The sequence below is a fragment of the Thunnus thynnus genome, chromosome 13 (assembly GCF_963924715.1).
Source record: "Thunnus thynnus chromosome 13, fThuThy2.1, whole genome shotgun sequence".
Taxonomy (NCBI): Eukaryota; Metazoa; Chordata; class Actinopteri; order Scombriformes; family Scombridae; genus Thunnus; species Thunnus thynnus.
This window is the reverse complement of record NC_089529.1, coordinates 20,266,000-20,283,306: the sequence shown is the minus strand read 5'-3', so window position 1 is coordinate 20,283,306 and position 17,307 is coordinate 20,266,000. Positions and strand designations below refer to the sequence as shown.

The following is a 17,307-nucleotide window of genomic DNA, read 5'->3' as shown; positions in this document are numbered from 1 at the left end:
TTTTCTGTTCAGGCCCCTCACCTGCTGGAGGAGGTCAGGTAAGCTAAGGGGTGGAGCTGAATCCGAATCCAGTATTCAGAAAAGCGCAAACAGTGGGTTTTTATGGATATTTATTTTGTACAAATATTTTTAAAATTACTTGTTTTCGGGGGAAAAAAAAAACATGTCAAATAACAGCGCACAGGTCTAGACTCATAGCATAGCAAGGTTACATTGCTGTCTCCATCTCTCTTCTCTGCTGTGTGTCTCTGTTTCATAAATACTTGCAGGTCTATGTGTCTGGTGGAGCTGAGCCCTTTGGCTGGGTTGTTAGTGTAGTTGTCCGTGGTCTGGGAGATCGGGGTTTCAGACCTGGCATGGGAACCCTCCTTAGCAACAATAGTTAATTGAAGAACACATTTTTAACACTTTAATATCCTAAAATTAGAGGTTTAATAAGAACAAAAACAGGATTATTACGCCTATTTCCACTTTTATTCAACTACAAATACAAATAATTTTGCTGTCTCAACAAATACAGATGCAATACAAATACTGGGCTCTCTGCACATCCCTATTATTATTATTATTATATTATTCTTTATGCATGATATAATACATTTTTTACATCACTGAAAGTCCATCTTTTTTCAAATGCATCCTCCAAATGTCTTCTTTTGTGAGTCAGACTCTCCATAAGTTGTGCTTCTTGAATAATACCTTTCCAGCTTCTTATGTCTGATGGTGTGGTCTTTCTTCACCCTCTTGTGATTTGCTTTAATGCTGAGATCTTCAGGAATCTAATTCTCATCTTCACTAAATCCATTTGGCTGGTTTTCCAAGTATAATATCATCTTCTTTTAAATACAAAGGTCTATTGAAAACCTTCTCTATAGACTGAGACAGTTCAGACCAAAATTTACTTTAAGATTTACACAAATAAAAAAAAAATATAAACAATTGGCGCACTTTCACAGTTTCACAGTTCTGCCAGCATTGGGAGTTTAATCCTCTTTTACATTTCGGAAATAACTTTACTTTCTCGGTAAATTGTCTTAAATATAAGGAACAGGTATCTTCATCTGTTTTGTTCTTAATTATTCTTCCTATTTTGTCTTAATAGTACACATTTTAATTTAATCCCCCCCCCCAAATTAAGAACTTGTTAATTTAATTAATGTTTTAAAGCTACAGTTGACTTTCCGAAAGCACCACAGGTTCTGGTGTTTCTTTCCCAGTGATGCATGGACACTTCACCCTGGTATAGGGGGAAAAAAGACACACAAAGTAAGATTTGGTTAAGGCAAATTTGCTAAAATTTGGGAATATTTCTTCACAACTATCAACTTCACTATAACAGCACAAGCAGCTGTGTTTAATGTACAGTAATGACTGTTGTCGCCATTATCACATCCACTTGTAGCCTACACAAAAGGATGATGAGGATAATATAATAACTAAATGTATACAGTAAGTAATTACTTCACACCTTAAACAACAGATAGTATATATAGAGAGATATATAACAGGCATATTCTATTGATTAACTAACAGCTGTAATAATAAAAACATCTTAAGTGCATATTTTAATTTTTTCAAAGATTATTAGTCTAGAAGAAGATTGCAGCTTCACAGTAGCAGCTTCATTCCCTATCAGCATCTCACCTCTCTCTCTTATACATCTGGTCAACAGTTTCAGGAAGAGGTCGTCCAAAACTCTCTGGTAGGAAGAGAGTGGCAAAGGCAGACAGAACAGCCAGAGTCCCCAAAATAATATAAGGCAGATACTTAAAGTATGAACCTGTAGGAGGGTGAGAGAAAATAAGGATGGGAGAGAAGCTTGTGTTTTTTCTGACATGTCTGTACTGTATGCATGATACTGTATGACAGTATCTAAACTGTGCATATGTAGGAAGATCGGCATTCCACACAAGTTAAAACAAAAAAATGTTGGGATATAAGAGCAGTTTACTCACTCAGCTGTATCAAAAAAGGTGCAGAGCAGCCACCCACTCTGGAAAACATAGAACATGTCCCTGTTGCAGTGTTCCTAAGTACTGTTGGGTAAAGCTCTGCTGTGTAGGCAAACATCATGGATGTACCGCAGGCAAAGCCACATTTACCCAGCATCTCCAGTGTAATAGACAACTCTGGTAAAGCTGAAGGAGACGGACAATAGTTTATCTTAAAAATAGAATAAGTCACGCATTTGAGTCCTGAAAAGTCAACAAGTTTACAGTAAAGCTACTACACAATTTGTAGAAAGGGACGCCCAAATGACAAGGAGAGGTAAATGTCTAAAAAATAAACCCCCTCACTTGTAGGTAGTATCAGATTTAATACTGTCCACAGACCATTAAAGTCATTCTAAAAATCTATGTCTGACCCCTGTGGGCTTGCAAGGCAGCTCTGAAAACTTTGTAGGTTTCTGGTCAGCTTAGATTCATGAGAGTTAAAGGGGCACAGTACAGTGGCAGCCCAGTTTTATGGTGAAAAAAGTGTAAGTAGAGACTCAAACCACTACTGCAGTGTAATCCACTTCTGTGCTGTCTTCCCAAACGCTGACATTTATTCCTTATTTATTTTAATTTTATTTATTATATTTATTCTCTGCCTCTTATAACTGTGGATGTCTCATTCTCACTACTTACTTTCAGGCACCAGCTGAATGAAGTACAGGGATACTCCGCCCAGGAGCACTGTACAACAGGAGGAAAGTCGTCGTGGAAAGTATTTCAGTGCCAGCCAGCTGAAAAGGTATGCTGGCACCTCTACAGCCGCTGAGATGAAACAGCTGATATAGGCATCAGCACCTAGTTTTGATGTGTTCAGGGACAGGCCATAATAGCCAGTACTCAGAGTGAACCTTGGAAAGACACAGATACAGATAGCAGAGATGTTGAGGATGGGACATGAGTCAGAAATAGTATATCAGTAGTTGACAATCATATGGTATTGAAAATCATGAGTTTGTAAGTTTATTACATACAAATAGTATGATACATAAATGATAGTTGGAGACCACTACAGTAGAAAGATGGACAAATTGATGGAGGACACATTAATAGATGGGCAATGTGATATATTTAAGGGTTTTAGTTAACTTCATGCTTCTTAGTAAGATACTTGAGAACAGACTGTGTAACTTGGATCAGATCAGAATACCCTTATTAACACCCTGTGTGTAGGGTTGGAAGATTTCTAACTCTGACAAAAAGACACTATGACAGTCAGCAGTGCTCAAACATGCACTAGATTGCCAAAAATATATAGAAGACACACTTTTGTGTACTTTTGGTACGGGGCTGAATAAGAACAAATCCTGCAGCCTGGTTTGAAAATCTTGTGGAAAGCCTTCTTCAGAAGTGTTCCACATGCTTTGTTTGGATGGCCACATACTTTTGTCCATATAGTATGCTTAATTCTGTATACTATATAATATAGTGTGTGTAAAAAGTGTAATAAGCTCTCACCACACCAGGCAGAGAATCAGTGTTGTGGTTCTGATGTTGCTGGTTCTTAATAGGTCAAAGGCAGTGTGGAGTTTCTCTTTTTTATACAGTGACTTTTTCTCGTCATCCTGCAAGACACAAAACATCAGTCAACTTGTTATGTTTTGTTTAAATGCCCTGACAACTTATTTTCTCAATCAGCGTCTATGGGTGATGGTTACATGAAAACACAATTTTCTGCCAAATTAAAACATTTTTTGGATTATTTTACATGCATTTAAAGTGAGCAGGGCTCAGTTGGAAAAAGATGTCACATTTTTTCCCCCATTAGATGAGTTTTTGAGTGTCAGACTCTTAAAAATAATTTAACTTCAATTGCTGCTTATTTTATGCATAAATATATAATGTTGTAAAGGAATGTTTCAGGAGCTTCAAGTCATATGCTAAGGCAATTGTTGACTAAAATCAGTTAATTGCAATTAGGCTTAATAAAATCAGTGAAATCTCCTACAGCGACTTTAGATAAAGGAATCTAAAGAAAAGACCCCAACATGTCTTCACTTTTTGTGTATTTTTTGTTTGGTCCTGAATGCTTTAAATCTAAGTCAACTTACACCGCAACATTCAAAGATGACCTTAGGAGCCTCAACTTTGTTCTGCTTAGCAGCGTTTCTCAGTATGGCCTCTGCCTGCTCCACTTTTCCCTGAGAGAGCAGCCACCGAGGAGACTCTGGAATGAACCTGCCTCAGTAATCAACACAGAGACAGACAAGTTAAAGTGAGGCAATATCAGAAGTAGCCTTTGAAATGACAAAACAATAAACAACATGAATACAAACAGTATAAGTAAAGACAAATAGAGAAAAAAGCTGTTTTGTAAATGATTGAATATTGAAATGAATAATGAGCACAAAATATGTGATCATTTTTATAATCATCATTTGATCATTTCCTATGTGAAGCATTTAAAACTGTCTGATTTTGTTATATATAGTGTTATTACTAAAGGTAGACACTTAAGCTTTGAAATTTCTTGTTAAGGAGAGGTTCCATCATGGGTAATCCTTCATTCTTCAAAGCACAAAGTCCATATTTATAATAACAATAATTTGTGCAGTCAGTAGGGAAACCTTTGCAGGTCACGAACAGACTTCTTTTTTTCCCAGGAAAAAGCTTCTTGTATGTTAAACCCAGTCAATTATTCATGGGATCTACATGTGAGTTTAACATGTGACAGAGCCAGATCCTAAATGTAGGAGCTTGATAACATAATGTACACCTTTGTTTTTACAACCCTGCTTTGGTTTCAACTTTAACAGAGCATTTTTCATCTTGACAAAAACTATGATATGATAATAGAATCAAATTTCCAACAATAACAAAAGCAAAATGCAACTGTAGCTGAAACTCTACCATGAGTTATGGGAATAATCTTTCTTGTAATTTAATGTAATGTGATGAGTGCAACCCACCACCAGAGAGGGATGTAGAGCAGTCCAGACAGAGCGATAGCCAGCAGGAGAGATTTCCAGTCCCTTAAAAAGTAAGCAAAGAGTGGCAGCATCATGTAGCCTATGGCAAAACACAGACACACACCCAGTGATGAGAACAGGACCCGCACATTGCCAGTCAAGATCTCTGTACCTGCAGAAAGAAAGAGAAATACAAAGTGAGGGACGTGAACATATCAACAGTTTATCTGTTGGATAATGTTAATAATTCTTATGCTGTATTATTCAAAGTAGATAAATCAAATGTAAAGGAAAGGAGGAGGTGTTTATATGTACCTAGCACAAAAGCAGCAATGTAGTTGGCAATCTGTCCCAAACCACTGAAGAAGAGGAAGATGGAGAACACCGTCCATGAAGGTGAGAACACTTGAACAAAGGTGAAAATCGTCTGAACTGCCATGGTTGCGAAAAATACAGGCTTCCTTCCAAATCTGTATTGAGAAGACCAACAATAAAATAGGAGCAAGAAAGAAATAACATTTATGATGTGACATGTGACATTTATGAAATGACTATTATTTTTTATTTCTATAGAACATATGTCTATGTTCTTGTGTGTATATCAGATTTAGAATTTAAAACAGAAAAAAGATGGAATATCAAACAACATCTAGCACAAGGGCTCAAAATGATCCATGAAGAATAGGACAGCACAAAAGTAAAACTAACTAAATAAGTTCAAAAGTCACTTTTCAAGGCATGCATGCATCACACTGAGTTTGTGTTCTCAGTACCGATCTGAGAGCTGTCCTGAGAAGAAGGATCCAACAAGAACTCCTAGGAAGTAAAGCGTGGCGGTGAAAGGCTGCTTCCACTGCTCACTGCACACCAGGTCATACTGGAATATCCATACATTAAGGAGACATTTAGGAAAAATAAAAGCACAAAACAGTGACAGTTCTCAAAAATATTGCAAAAAATACGATGACAAGAGGGAATCTGCATTCATGTTATGATTTTAACTTCAACTATTGCAAGCATACACATGCATACCTCAGAGACTATGGTGGATTGGTAGATGTCTTTGCTGTAGGTCCATCCATCCACACATTTCTCCTGCTGCAGGTCAGTGAGGTTGACGTCAATGCCAGGAATGAGTCCCTGAGCAGAGAGATTTCTGACCACATCCAGCCTGTATCTGCTGCATCGGCTCCGCTCCTGTTTCCCGTTCACCACCTCACAGTCACAATGACACAAACATTATAATGAACATTTCTGTTTCAGTGCACGTATCCCTTGTATGGTGCCATTCTGTGTATGTGTTAAAATTGTGAAACCTCAGTGGGCTTTGGACTATATGGCGCTGACAGCTATGTCCTTACAGTACCTGTACCTTTCTATTTACCTTCATGTATCATGTATAACCCTGGAACGTGCCATACCACTTTATCAGTCTGTTTATGAGGGCTTGATTTTTACAACAAAGGCAGAAAAATACATAAACTTCATCAGTTGTACTGTTTATGACTGTGCTTTAACATCTTATCAATGTTGTTAAGTTTTGCAGATCTACAGCGGGTACTTAAACTGTTTAAAGTGTCATAGGTCTGTATTTATAGATTATTTGTAGAAGCCTGAAACCACAAAGCTTTAAAGTTCTTAGTGAGCCCATATCATTGTAAAACTGTATCTTAATTAACTATGAACATGCACCTTTTCTGTAAGTCTGTTCAAGATTATTTGCTTTCAGAACAACTATAAACACTTTTGACTGCCGACATGGTTGGACAACCCCATGAGTGTGAACTAGGTCTGAATGAGCATAAACCAAACTTAAGAAAGTTATGTATTTGCACAGTTCCAAATTGTCAGTCGTGCAGTCATTTACCTCTATTGGTATGATAGCATTTTGCCAATCTTCAGTCAGGTCAACAGGAACCATGCAGTGGTGACTGGGAATGTCAGCCACGAAGACGATGGATAAAACTCCAAATCCGTTGGGGACAGTGCTGGCACAGAGCAGAAAGAAGACAATCTGTTGGAAACGTCCCCAATCACCCAGAAAGGCTGTAGTTTCATCATAATCCTTCATAATTTCTGAAATCCACCTGATTACTCTACAAGTGCTGTCTTCGATAATGTCTTTGTGGGAATGTGTCTTATCTACAGCCTGTAAACTCGCAGTCGACTATGCCCTATGCACTGTGCCAGCAAATAATAAATGGTTAATTGGCTGTATTAATATAGTGCTTTTATTGTTTTCCAACCACTCAAAGCGCTTTACACCACATGCCAACATTCACCCATTCACACACACATTCATTAATTGATGGCATGCTGCCATGCAACGTGCCAATCTGCTAATCGGGAGTTCTAATGCTCATTCACACACACACCCACACACCGATGGCACAACAAGTATCTTGCCCAAGGATACTTCCGCTGATCTTCCGATTAGGGCCACTGCTGGCCATTTGAGTGCCATAAGCGTAATTGCTCTGTGGCTGAACTCCAAAAAAAAAACTGAACTCCACCGGTTACATAAAGAAGTCCGACTGTATGGAAGTCTATGAGAAAATGACCCTACTTTTCACTTGATTTATTACCTCAGTAAACAATCCTAATGAGTTTATGGTCTCAATTGCTACTTTAAAGTCTTCTTCAATACAGCATGATGTTCATTTTGTAAATTATGGCCCCATTTAGAATAAAATAGATGATAAAGCAGCATATGTTTTATGGCATGGCTGCCTTGTGATTGACAAGTTGCTACCACGGCTAAAATGTTGATAACATAATGTAATCATGGCATAATCCCAGATTCACAGAGTATAGGCCTATACTATATATATATATATATATAGCATATACTGGTTTTAATGGTTTTAAATCTGTTTTTCGCTAGCAAAAATTATTATTAGCATGAGCAATATCACAGTTAATCACAGACTGTAAATGCACTGTGCTAACCAAGCTAGCAGCTAGCGCTATGGTCAGCTCCACCCTCTGGTCGAAATATTGTCACTTCTGGCTCCAAATATCCAAGATGGCGACGGTCAAATCCATGATGGCAACAGTCAAATTGCTAAACTTAATGGCAATCCACAAACCAATGGGTGACGTCATGGTGACTACGTCCACATTTTTTTTTTACAGTCTATGGTCCTGATTGTCAATTCTGGCTAACCAATGGTGTAACTTCATCACTCCCTGACTCACTCAGTCAGTGACAGACATTCATGGTTATATGGTTATATTTTTGGTTTATCAGTTCCGTAGTAGCCTCTTTGGTAAATAGTAAAGTGAATATTAAACTAAAACCATGGAATCATATCATATACAGTACATAGGTAATGTTTATAGATGCTGCCACAGAGTGATACAAAGAAAGACAGAATGAGTGAGAGAGTCTTGGCTTTACATTATACCACCAGTCAAACCGTGCTCTGCAAATAGTTAATCTACTCTACACAGTAGCACCTCCCTTTCTTTGTATGCCTTTCTATCTTCCTCTTTCTCATCTTCCCTTCTCTTATCCTGTCTCTCTTTTCCCTTTTCTTGTAAGTTATACAATTTAGTGCATTAGGTCCCTTGGTTCTTGTCTTTTCACTCAAAGAAATTAAATTAATTATGTTTTACTTATTGCTATCAGCTGCAATCTAAGTGAGCATTCACTTTCTGAAGCAGAGGCACCATTTCTCAAAAACCCAAGGTATGTTGAAATAATAGTATCTGCACAAACTGCATGCTTGAAGCAAGAAAATGTTGTTCTGCAATTCATTTGTGTTTTGGTCACAATTTTGGTTACAGTGAATGTTTTGTAATGTTAAAACAAATCTTTGAGTGTTCTGTAGTAGTTCTGTTTGGTAGTATCATTTAATAACATAACACAACAAATACTACTTTCACAACTTCTGCTGCTTACATAAATACTACGACTACTATCACTACAAGTACCACTACTACAGGCACTAAGCACTATGAATTCTGCTTCAATTACCCATAATCGGTGCCCTACAGGATCAGACTATGGAAACTCAGCTGAGAACACAGCAAGTGAAAACCGTGGTATCTGCTCTCTGCAAAATCCCGCTCCTCGTTCTGCTCCTGTACATCTTTGTGTGTTCCCTTGACATTTTAAGCTCTGCCTTCCAACTAGCTGGGGGTAAGCAGCCATCATTCATCATAATTATCTTCATCAACCTTTCAACTTGACAGTATTCAGTAACTCACATTACCATTTAAATATAGTATAAACTGTAGTAACACACGTAGACACATAATTGTCTATATTAGCTACTCTTTGGATGCCCAACCTGATTTTGATATTAATGCTTTCTGCCTGCCTGTCACTCTTTGTTTGTCTTTCCCTTCCAGGCAGGGTAGCAGGAGATATCTTTCAGGAAAATGCCATCTTGTCTAATCCAGTGGCAGGACTTGTGGTGGGAATACTAGTGACAGTGTTGGTCCAGAGCTCCTCCACCTCAACTTCCATCATAGTCAGCCTCGTCTCTTCTGGTTGTGAGTCAATGTATTAAAAAATCTGCAACGTTTGTCATGGATAATATACTTAAAAGTCTGTTCAACAGAACCCCATTTCTCCTGTTCTATTAATTGATCTATATTTATATATACACATTTTTCTAATGATGTCTTTCGGTACAGTGCTGGATGTTCGGTCAGCTATTCCAATCATCATGGGCTCCAACATTGGAACATCAGTCACTAATACTATTGTTGCTCTGATGCAAGCTGGGGAGAGAGAAGAGTTTGAACGGTAGGGCTGTATGTACTAAATATTTGTATTGTGCATATTTGTGTGTTTTTTGGGTTTTTTTTTTAAATCACTGAAATTATGTTTTTTTCCAGGGCATTTGCAGGAGCTACAGTCCATGACTGTTTTAACTGGTTGTCTGTCCTGGTGCTTCTCCCTCTGGAAGCTGTGAGCGGTCTGTTGAGGTATCTGTCACAGGTCGTGGTCAACACGCTACAGTTCAGTACTGGAGAGGAAGCACCTGAACTTCTTAAAGTCCTCACTGAGCCACTCACTAAAAAGATTATCCAGGTACTCTACCTACATACTGTATCTCCATAAGTATGGCAGATATTTTTTTAACTCAGACACAAACAAATACTTATACAAAAGTGAATTCAAAAAAGGATAAAGACCTAGAAAGCAGAACAGAACAGATGGGAATAGAACATAAGAAGCAATTGACAGGCTTTCTTTAGAATGAGTACTACAAAAATATGTGCTAAAACCAAATAGTTTTAAAAAGCATAAACTTTATCAAACATTACATCCTCTATTTCACATTGGAAAACTGATGTAAAATGGAATTTGCACTCCCCAACCATGAAGTGAAAATAGAGAGAAAGAGGTCTCCTACTAAAAGCTTACATATTTAACAGATTTTGCATAATTATTCTCTATCAGTTTAATAGCAGACAGCAGCAGTGGAAAATTAAGCAAAGGTTCTTGAGGGCATGAGAAGAAAAATAACCTGTTAGACTGCAGACAGAAGCAGCACTGAAGCAAAAAAATCAAGTTAAAAACTGTCAAAGTGGGCCTTTTGCATAGACAATGTGTACACCTCATTGGTGTATTATGCTATAGTGAAACAAAAACCATTTTCTACCAAAGAGCTGGCAGGTAAAATGCGTAATCTCTCTGTAGACAATTGATGGCAGCAATTAACTAATTCTAACACCATAATAATCACATAATAAGATAATTCACTCTTTGTAGCTGGATCGGTCAGTTATTGCAGCCATCGCTACAGGAGACCAGAGTGTGAGAAACAAGAGTCTGGTGAAGCACTGGTGTCTAACCACAAACATGATGGTACTGGTATGATATGTCAAGTTACTCCCTTTCTCTTCTTGTGTCCCATTCCCTCAATTAATACATTTGTCTCTTTTAACAAAAAAAGAACAAAAAAATGTGACCAGATTGTTTATGTACATCATGCTACCTGTATTCCACTATTTATAAAGTAGAGTTGTTCATGTATTGAATGTGCAAAATTAGATACGTATTAAATATGTGACATTTTGAAAGTGTCCCACCGTCTCTTTGCCTCAGTCTACACTCTACCTGTTTATCATTGCTGACAGGACAATGAAACAACCTGGAGAACACACAACCTTTCCGAACACACACAGAAATGTATGCCAGTTTTCAAGTATTCCAGTGATTTAAAATTTTTAAGTTGTCTGTGACAGAATAACATCTCTCCTCTCCACTCTTCATCTCTCATTTTCCTGTCTACTTGAGCGTTTTAACCACTAGATTTCCTTCTGCACCAATCATCAATAATCAAGATGCTCTGCAAATAAAAAACACTGATTACTAAGTTTGTCAGTTGTTCTCAGAGAGTCGCTGAATTATTTCTTTCCTTTACAACCTGGTAGTTAAATTTTGTTTCCTACTTCAGAAATCTTGTTCTGTATCAAAAACTTATGACGTCATGTCTCTGCCTCTCTGCCCAGGTATGCATCTCTTTGTGGACTGCTCTTTGTCAGACTTGGCGATAGGTCTGATCCTCCTGGCTTGCTCCCTGTTGGTGCTGTGTAGTTGTCTGATATTGCTTGTAAAACTGCTTAACTCCCTGCTGAGGGGTCAGGTGGCCAATGCTATTAATACAGTTGTTAATACAGGTAATACAAGAATATGAAAGCCCTTTTCCTAAATACCTTTCAGCTACACTTCACAAGGGTATAAATGTAATGTAAAAGTAAAAACACATGTGCCATCAAGTATATATACTGTTTATGCTTATGGCTTGTCTTGTCATGTCCTACAGATTTCCCCTTCCCTTTTACCTGGCTGGCAGGTTATCTGGCTCTGTTAGTAGGAGCAGGCATGACCTTTTTGGTTCAGAGTAGTTCTGTCTTCACCTCTGCCATCACACCGCTTATAGGTAATAAACACACTCTCACACACTATTTGTGTCACGACAAATTTGCCATTGAGGGTATAATCAATAAAAGAGATGCACTTTTTTGACATTGAGTTTTGCTGTATTTTTCAATATACCCACTATTTGCCACCTACATGCGACACAGGTGTGAACTTTGCATTGACAGATGATTGTGGTTCCCTAAATGTTTCTGAAATTGCATAATATATTTACTACCTTGGTATTTATTATGCATGAAATAGACTGTTTGTGTTGGATATTGCAGCAACATTCCCTACTCTTTTACTTTCCACCAACTCAGTAAATAAATTACCATCTCAGTGTTTTTACAGTTAGATGCAGGACTCTGCTAGCTTGGTGCAGCATTAACAAGACTGCACTAGATAATGGTTAAACATGTTTGTTATAAATCCTCCATGTGTAGGAGATTAGTACAGTTTTAGACATACTGTATCTCTACAATAGCAAAATCTTATTGGTTTCACTGTCTATGCTAAACCTGAAGGAGGACCTGCTTTTGTTTAAATTGTTTTTGGAGCCAAGGAAGAACTTTTAAAAGTCAGCACTCAGCTTCAATCGATAATGTTAAAAACTGCAAACCAAGCCAGAAATCTTGGTGTAGTCATGGACTCAGACCTGAATTTCAACAGTCAGATTAAGACAATTACAAAGTCAGCCTACTATCACCTGAGGCATATATCAAGAATTAAAGGACTTATATCTCAGCAGGATTTGTAAAAACTTGTCCATGCATTTATCTTCAGTAGACTTGACTACTGTAAAAGTGTCTTCACGGGTCTCCCTAAAAAATCAATCAGGCAGCTGCAGCTGATTCAGAACGCTGCTGCTCGAGTCCTCACTAAGATCAAGAAAGTGGATCATATAACTCCAGTTCTCAGATCCTTACACTGGCTTCCTGTCTGTCAAAGAATTGATTTTAAGATACTGCTGTTGGTTTATAAAGCACTGAATGGTTTAGGGATAAAATACATTTCTGATCTGCTGCTACATTATGAACCATCTAGACCTCTCAGGTCGTCTGGGACAGGTCTGCTTTCTGTCTCCAGAGTAAAAACTAAACATGGAGAAGCAGCGTTCAGTTTTTATGCTCCACATATCTGGAACAAACTCCCAGAAAACTGCAGGTCTGCTGCAACTCTCAGTTCTTTTAAATCACAGCTGCAGACTTTTCTGTTTGCCGCTGCCTTTTATTAAATCAAATTTGAGGGTTAGTATTTTACACTACACTGTAACTTTTATTCTCTTGTTTTATCTGTCTTATTCCCTTTTAGCTTCTTTTTATTTCCAAATTTAACACTTTTAATTGTTTTTATACTTGTGTTGCTTTTATACTCTGTTTTGATGCCTTTTATGCTCTATGTAAAGCACTTTGAATTGCCTTGTTGTTGAAATGTGCTATACAAATAAACTTGCCTTGCCTTTTGTCTTTGACCATAAAACTCTAGCAATGTTCTTGAAAGCTAGGTTACCCATTAACATTTTAAAGTCGTACTTTGACCTTTCATTAGTTCTAATGTATTACTGATGTGTTTTACCTGTATTGTACCTGTTGTAACTCATGCTATGAACCCTCAGGGATTGGTGTGATCAGCATTGAAAGAGCCTACCCTTTAACCCTTGGGTCCAACCTCGGAACCACTACAACAGCCACACTGGCAGCGCTGGCTAGTCCAGGGGATAAGCTAGCAGCTGCCACACAGGTATACACACACACACACACACACACACACACACACACATGTATGCACATATACAAAATCATAATACATCCAAGAAAATATGTAATACTCCACAGCAACTTACTAAAGTTACCTTATTGACAGCCTCATTTACCTTGGTAACCACCTAGCAACCACACAGAATGACCATGGCAATAATCACCTATCAAAACCCTAGCATCTACACAGACTCAAAATAGAATACATTAACCCCATTAACCACCTACAAAGCATTTAGTAAAGCCCAAGCAGTCAGAACATCATAGCAGCCATATAGTATAGACATGCCCTGCAAACCACCCAAAACACCATAACAAAAACATTCTGTGGTTTTCTCTCTGTCTCATTCCTATGCTCGCATCTTTCATCCTCCTCTATCTACTCTTTTCTTTCAGGTTGCTCTATGCCATTTTTTCTTTAACCTCCTTGGTATCCTGCTATGGTATCCAATACCAGCCACCCGCCTACCCATACGTATGGCCTGTGCCCTTGGTAACTGCACTTCCAGGTACGAATAGCAATAGTATTTATTTTTACTCAACGAACAAAATAACTAAAGAAGTTAGCTGAACCTACAAGTGAAATCAAAATATTCTACTGATGTAATAAAAGCTGGAAAACCAAGAAGTGTCTGAACTATTGAGATGAATATAATTAACATCATGTCACAATTCTATTAAAGTTACTGTGTGACCCCAATAAAATACAGAAATGATAAGCTAAAATAACTTACATATACACAGGTACCGCTGGTTTGCTGTGCTCTACCTACTCGTCTGCTTTCTGCTGCTCCCATCCCTGGTGTTTGCCCTCTCCATGGCTGGCTGGAGGGTGATGGCCGGGGTTGGCATACCAGTCATTATGGTGATTATATTTGTTGCAACAGTAAACATTCTCCAGGTGCGCAGACCCAATTGTTTGCCCATCAGACTGCGGGACTGGGACTTCTTGCCTGCTTGGATGACCTCGCTGCAACCCCTGGATAACCTCATCACCAGGGTGACTCTTTGGAGCAGGCAAGGGAGAGGTAAATATAGCACTGTTAGCCCATTATTTTTTTCTTATTATACAGTACAGCAATACAGACTTAACCACCTTACTCCCTGCTGATATTATGATTCTGAATAACCTCCTCCTGGTTTCTGAAAGTCTGAGCTCCTTTGTTTTTGCTTCTAGGTTGGAGTTGTAAGGGAAATGATGGTCCTGTAACAACCCTGGAGGGCATTAATATCAACCCTGAGAGAAAAGTAAGAGAGAGGGAACAAGAGATTGATAAGAGCTGGAAGGAACAAAGAGGACCAGACAAACCTGGATGTTGTGATCTACAATATAATGAGGAAAACGACAAAGACAACACAGCAACTAACATGTCTTTAGAGAATAACATGTCGGCAGTATGGTCCATAGACATAAAGGCAAACAATCACAGTACTCAACTGAAGAGCACTCACCTGTAGTGCTATTTCCAAAATTAAAAGAAATATCTAACACTCATTTGCTGAAGAAAAGGAGATGTGTAACTGGTTAATTATAAGCCTGTTGTTATGAAGCAATAAAAAACCCAAAAGCCCACGTACCAAAACAGCATAAGTCTTGTCTAGTATGTCATTCAGGAAGACGGTCAGATGAGTACGGTATGAATAGTTGCAGTAATAAATAGCATGTTGGTTTCTTCCCATCATACAGAGTGATAGCTTTTGAGAACTGTAACTGTGATGACATAAAGACGCTCAAACACACTTTAAGATGCGTTTCTTAAAGTGAAGTAGTATGCAAAAACCTTTCCTCCTGGTTCCTGCTGTTGATGGGAGATTCAACCTTGTATCCATCTAACTGCATTTAAAAAGAAAAAAAAGAGGAGCTATAACTATCCTGTTTCAAACTGCTTGTCTATTTTGCTTTGGTTTTCTTTGTTTGCTTGTTTTGTGTGAGTGTTTACTGCTGTGAAGACCCCTTATTATGCCATTATGTCCACTCTACTGTACTGCACTTTCATCACTGATTAAAAAAATAATAATGGAAGATAATGGTAGAACACAAGATTATCTGAAAATGTCATTTAAGCAGCATTTAGCACATGTTTTCAGGTGCTGCTTAAAATGAGCAGCAATTTCTGGTGCTTCTCATGCAGCTGCATTTTTTTTTTACTGATTTGTATGAGCAAATAAAACTCTAAAATTAAAAATTGAACATTTACCACTCTATGACCACAGATTCTTTGCAGGCTTGCATGCGAATTAATTGGAACCAACCACAACTACCTGTGTTTACAGCAGAAATGAGTTGAGTCTCTTTTGGGGCTGTGAAAGTTTCAAACAAGGCACTGCGGTGGTGGCAGTGACAAAGAAAGAAAAACTTGTGGTTTTTAACTGTTATTCTCATACATTGTTTAATTTCACATTACTCGTGTTGTCTGTGAAAAAGTTTAGTGACGCACCTATTTATGAGTCATAGTTTGCTTTTCTGTGCTGTGGCTATACAGTATGTTGCTACAGTGTATCTTTTGCAGGAACATCTCTCATCTTCAGGCAGGTTTAACATGTGTTTACAACATAGTATTTCTAAATGGGTATTAAAGAACTAGCTTGTGACTTTGCGCTCTGTTCCACATAAACTATAACACAGTTTCACCACAACAACAATATGAACCAGCTACAAGGCCAAATTAAAACTTGACATTCAAAGTGCACTATATATTTAATAAAAAATCGTTTACATGATCAACATATTGCAGTGGATCACAGCAAATCATCTAGACAAAACCTTACAGTGGATTTACAGGTATATTGCCCTGGTCAGCACAGCACAACTCACTAATAATCTCAGGAAAAGTCACAGCCACATCACCTAGTTGTTTAAACTCTCCCCCTACAACCACACACTCTCCACACAGTGACAATATACAGAATACCAATTCCTTGACCGTACCAATTAAACTGTTGTAAATGCAATTAGAAAATGACTCAAGTTTTTTTTATAACTGGAACATTTTACACAGCACAAGATGAAAAAGGTAAAACTGAAGACAGCACAAATGAACCACTTTCTGCACCAATAACTTGTATTGACCATTATTTAAAGTTTGAGAAGCCATATTCAAGTTTAGCAGATTTCATCTGAATAATGCAAGACAGTACAGTACATTTAGCTACAATAGCGATGAATTCATTTTGGTCACTAGCAGAATGTGGGTGGCAGCTCAGTAGCTACTTCCTTGATTCTTATCACACAGCAAAAAGATCAGAAATAAACCAACTCGCCGTCAGTGGAAAATTCACAGGTCAGTCTTTAACAGCTACAAAGAAGACGTCATACGATTGCAAATGCTGTGAGTGACAGTTTTGAATTTGAATCAATGTACGCATGCTGATATTAGTTATTCATATTGTCCAGGCTTAATGTTTATTGAGTTGACATTTTAACTTGAAACTAAGAGCTACTTGTATGTAAGTTAGGAAAGGCCACATGCAGTATATGTATGAACCTTCAAGCATGAATATGGTCATTTTTAACATGAAGCATTCTTATGATAATTTGATTTATGTGTTACAGTAGTAAAGACATGATGTCCATCTACATAATCCTCATAGCTCTCGCAACAACAGTGCTGGCAAAAGGTACACTTCAGGCTAACTGTGCCGTTAACAATATGGTGTGGATCAGACATCAGAAAAGAAAAAGATGCAATATTTTAAGAAAGGCAGAAGAGTTTACATTTTTAAAACCCATATTTTATACTCAGCACTTTTTACTACACTTAATG

General features: G+C 37.9%; 2 protein-coding genes across 9 annotated transcripts in view; one reads left to right on the top strand and one right to left on the bottom strand.

Moving 5' to 3' along the window:
• Positions 1-185: 185 nt before the first annotated feature.
• LOC137195867 (organic cation/carnitine transporter 2-like) overlaps positions 186-17,307 on the bottom strand; it is a 92,752-nt gene continuing 75,630 nt past the window's right edge. For 7 of the 8 annotated variants that reach the window (XM_067608538.1, XM_067608539.1, XM_067608537.1 and 4 more), the window contains 12 exons: positions 14,317-14,549; positions 6,771-6,891; positions 5,936-6,118; positions 5,677-5,780; positions 5,219-5,373; positions 4,904-5,075; positions 4,046-4,172; positions 3,453-3,559; positions 2,631-2,845; positions 1,956-2,138; positions 1,645-1,780; positions 186-1,237 (listed from right to left, as the gene is read on the bottom strand). In XM_067608538.1, the coding sequence (XP_067464639.1) occupies positions 1,168-1,237; positions 1,645-1,780; positions 1,956-2,138; positions 2,631-2,845; positions 3,453-3,559; positions 4,046-4,172; positions 4,904-5,075; positions 5,219-5,373; positions 5,677-5,780; positions 5,936-6,118; positions 6,771-6,891; positions 14,317-14,549 (1,806 nt within the window). In that variant the 3' untranslated portion in view covers positions 186-1,167. Of the gene's footprint in view, positions 1,238-1,644; positions 1,781-1,955; positions 2,139-2,630; positions 2,846-3,452; positions 3,560-4,045; positions 4,173-4,903; positions 5,076-5,218; positions 5,374-5,676; positions 5,781-5,935; positions 6,119-6,770; positions 6,892-14,316; positions 14,550-14,673; positions 14,781-17,307 lie in introns of all 8 variants that reach the window. The other variant, XM_067608542.1, reaches the window with a different exon arrangement.
• Positions 8,075-11,529, top strand: LOC137195870 (sodium-dependent phosphate transport protein 2A-like). The gene is made up of 7 exons (XM_067608551.1): positions 8,075-8,594; positions 8,903-9,047; positions 9,260-9,403; positions 9,548-9,659; positions 9,752-9,947; positions 10,632-10,727; positions 11,375-11,529. Exons 2-7 carry the CDS (start codon positions 8,912-8,914, stop codon positions 11,417-11,419), a joined length of 729 nt encoding a protein of 242 aa, XP_067464652.1. The 5' UTR covers positions 8,075-8,594; positions 8,903-8,911; the 3' UTR covers positions 11,420-11,529.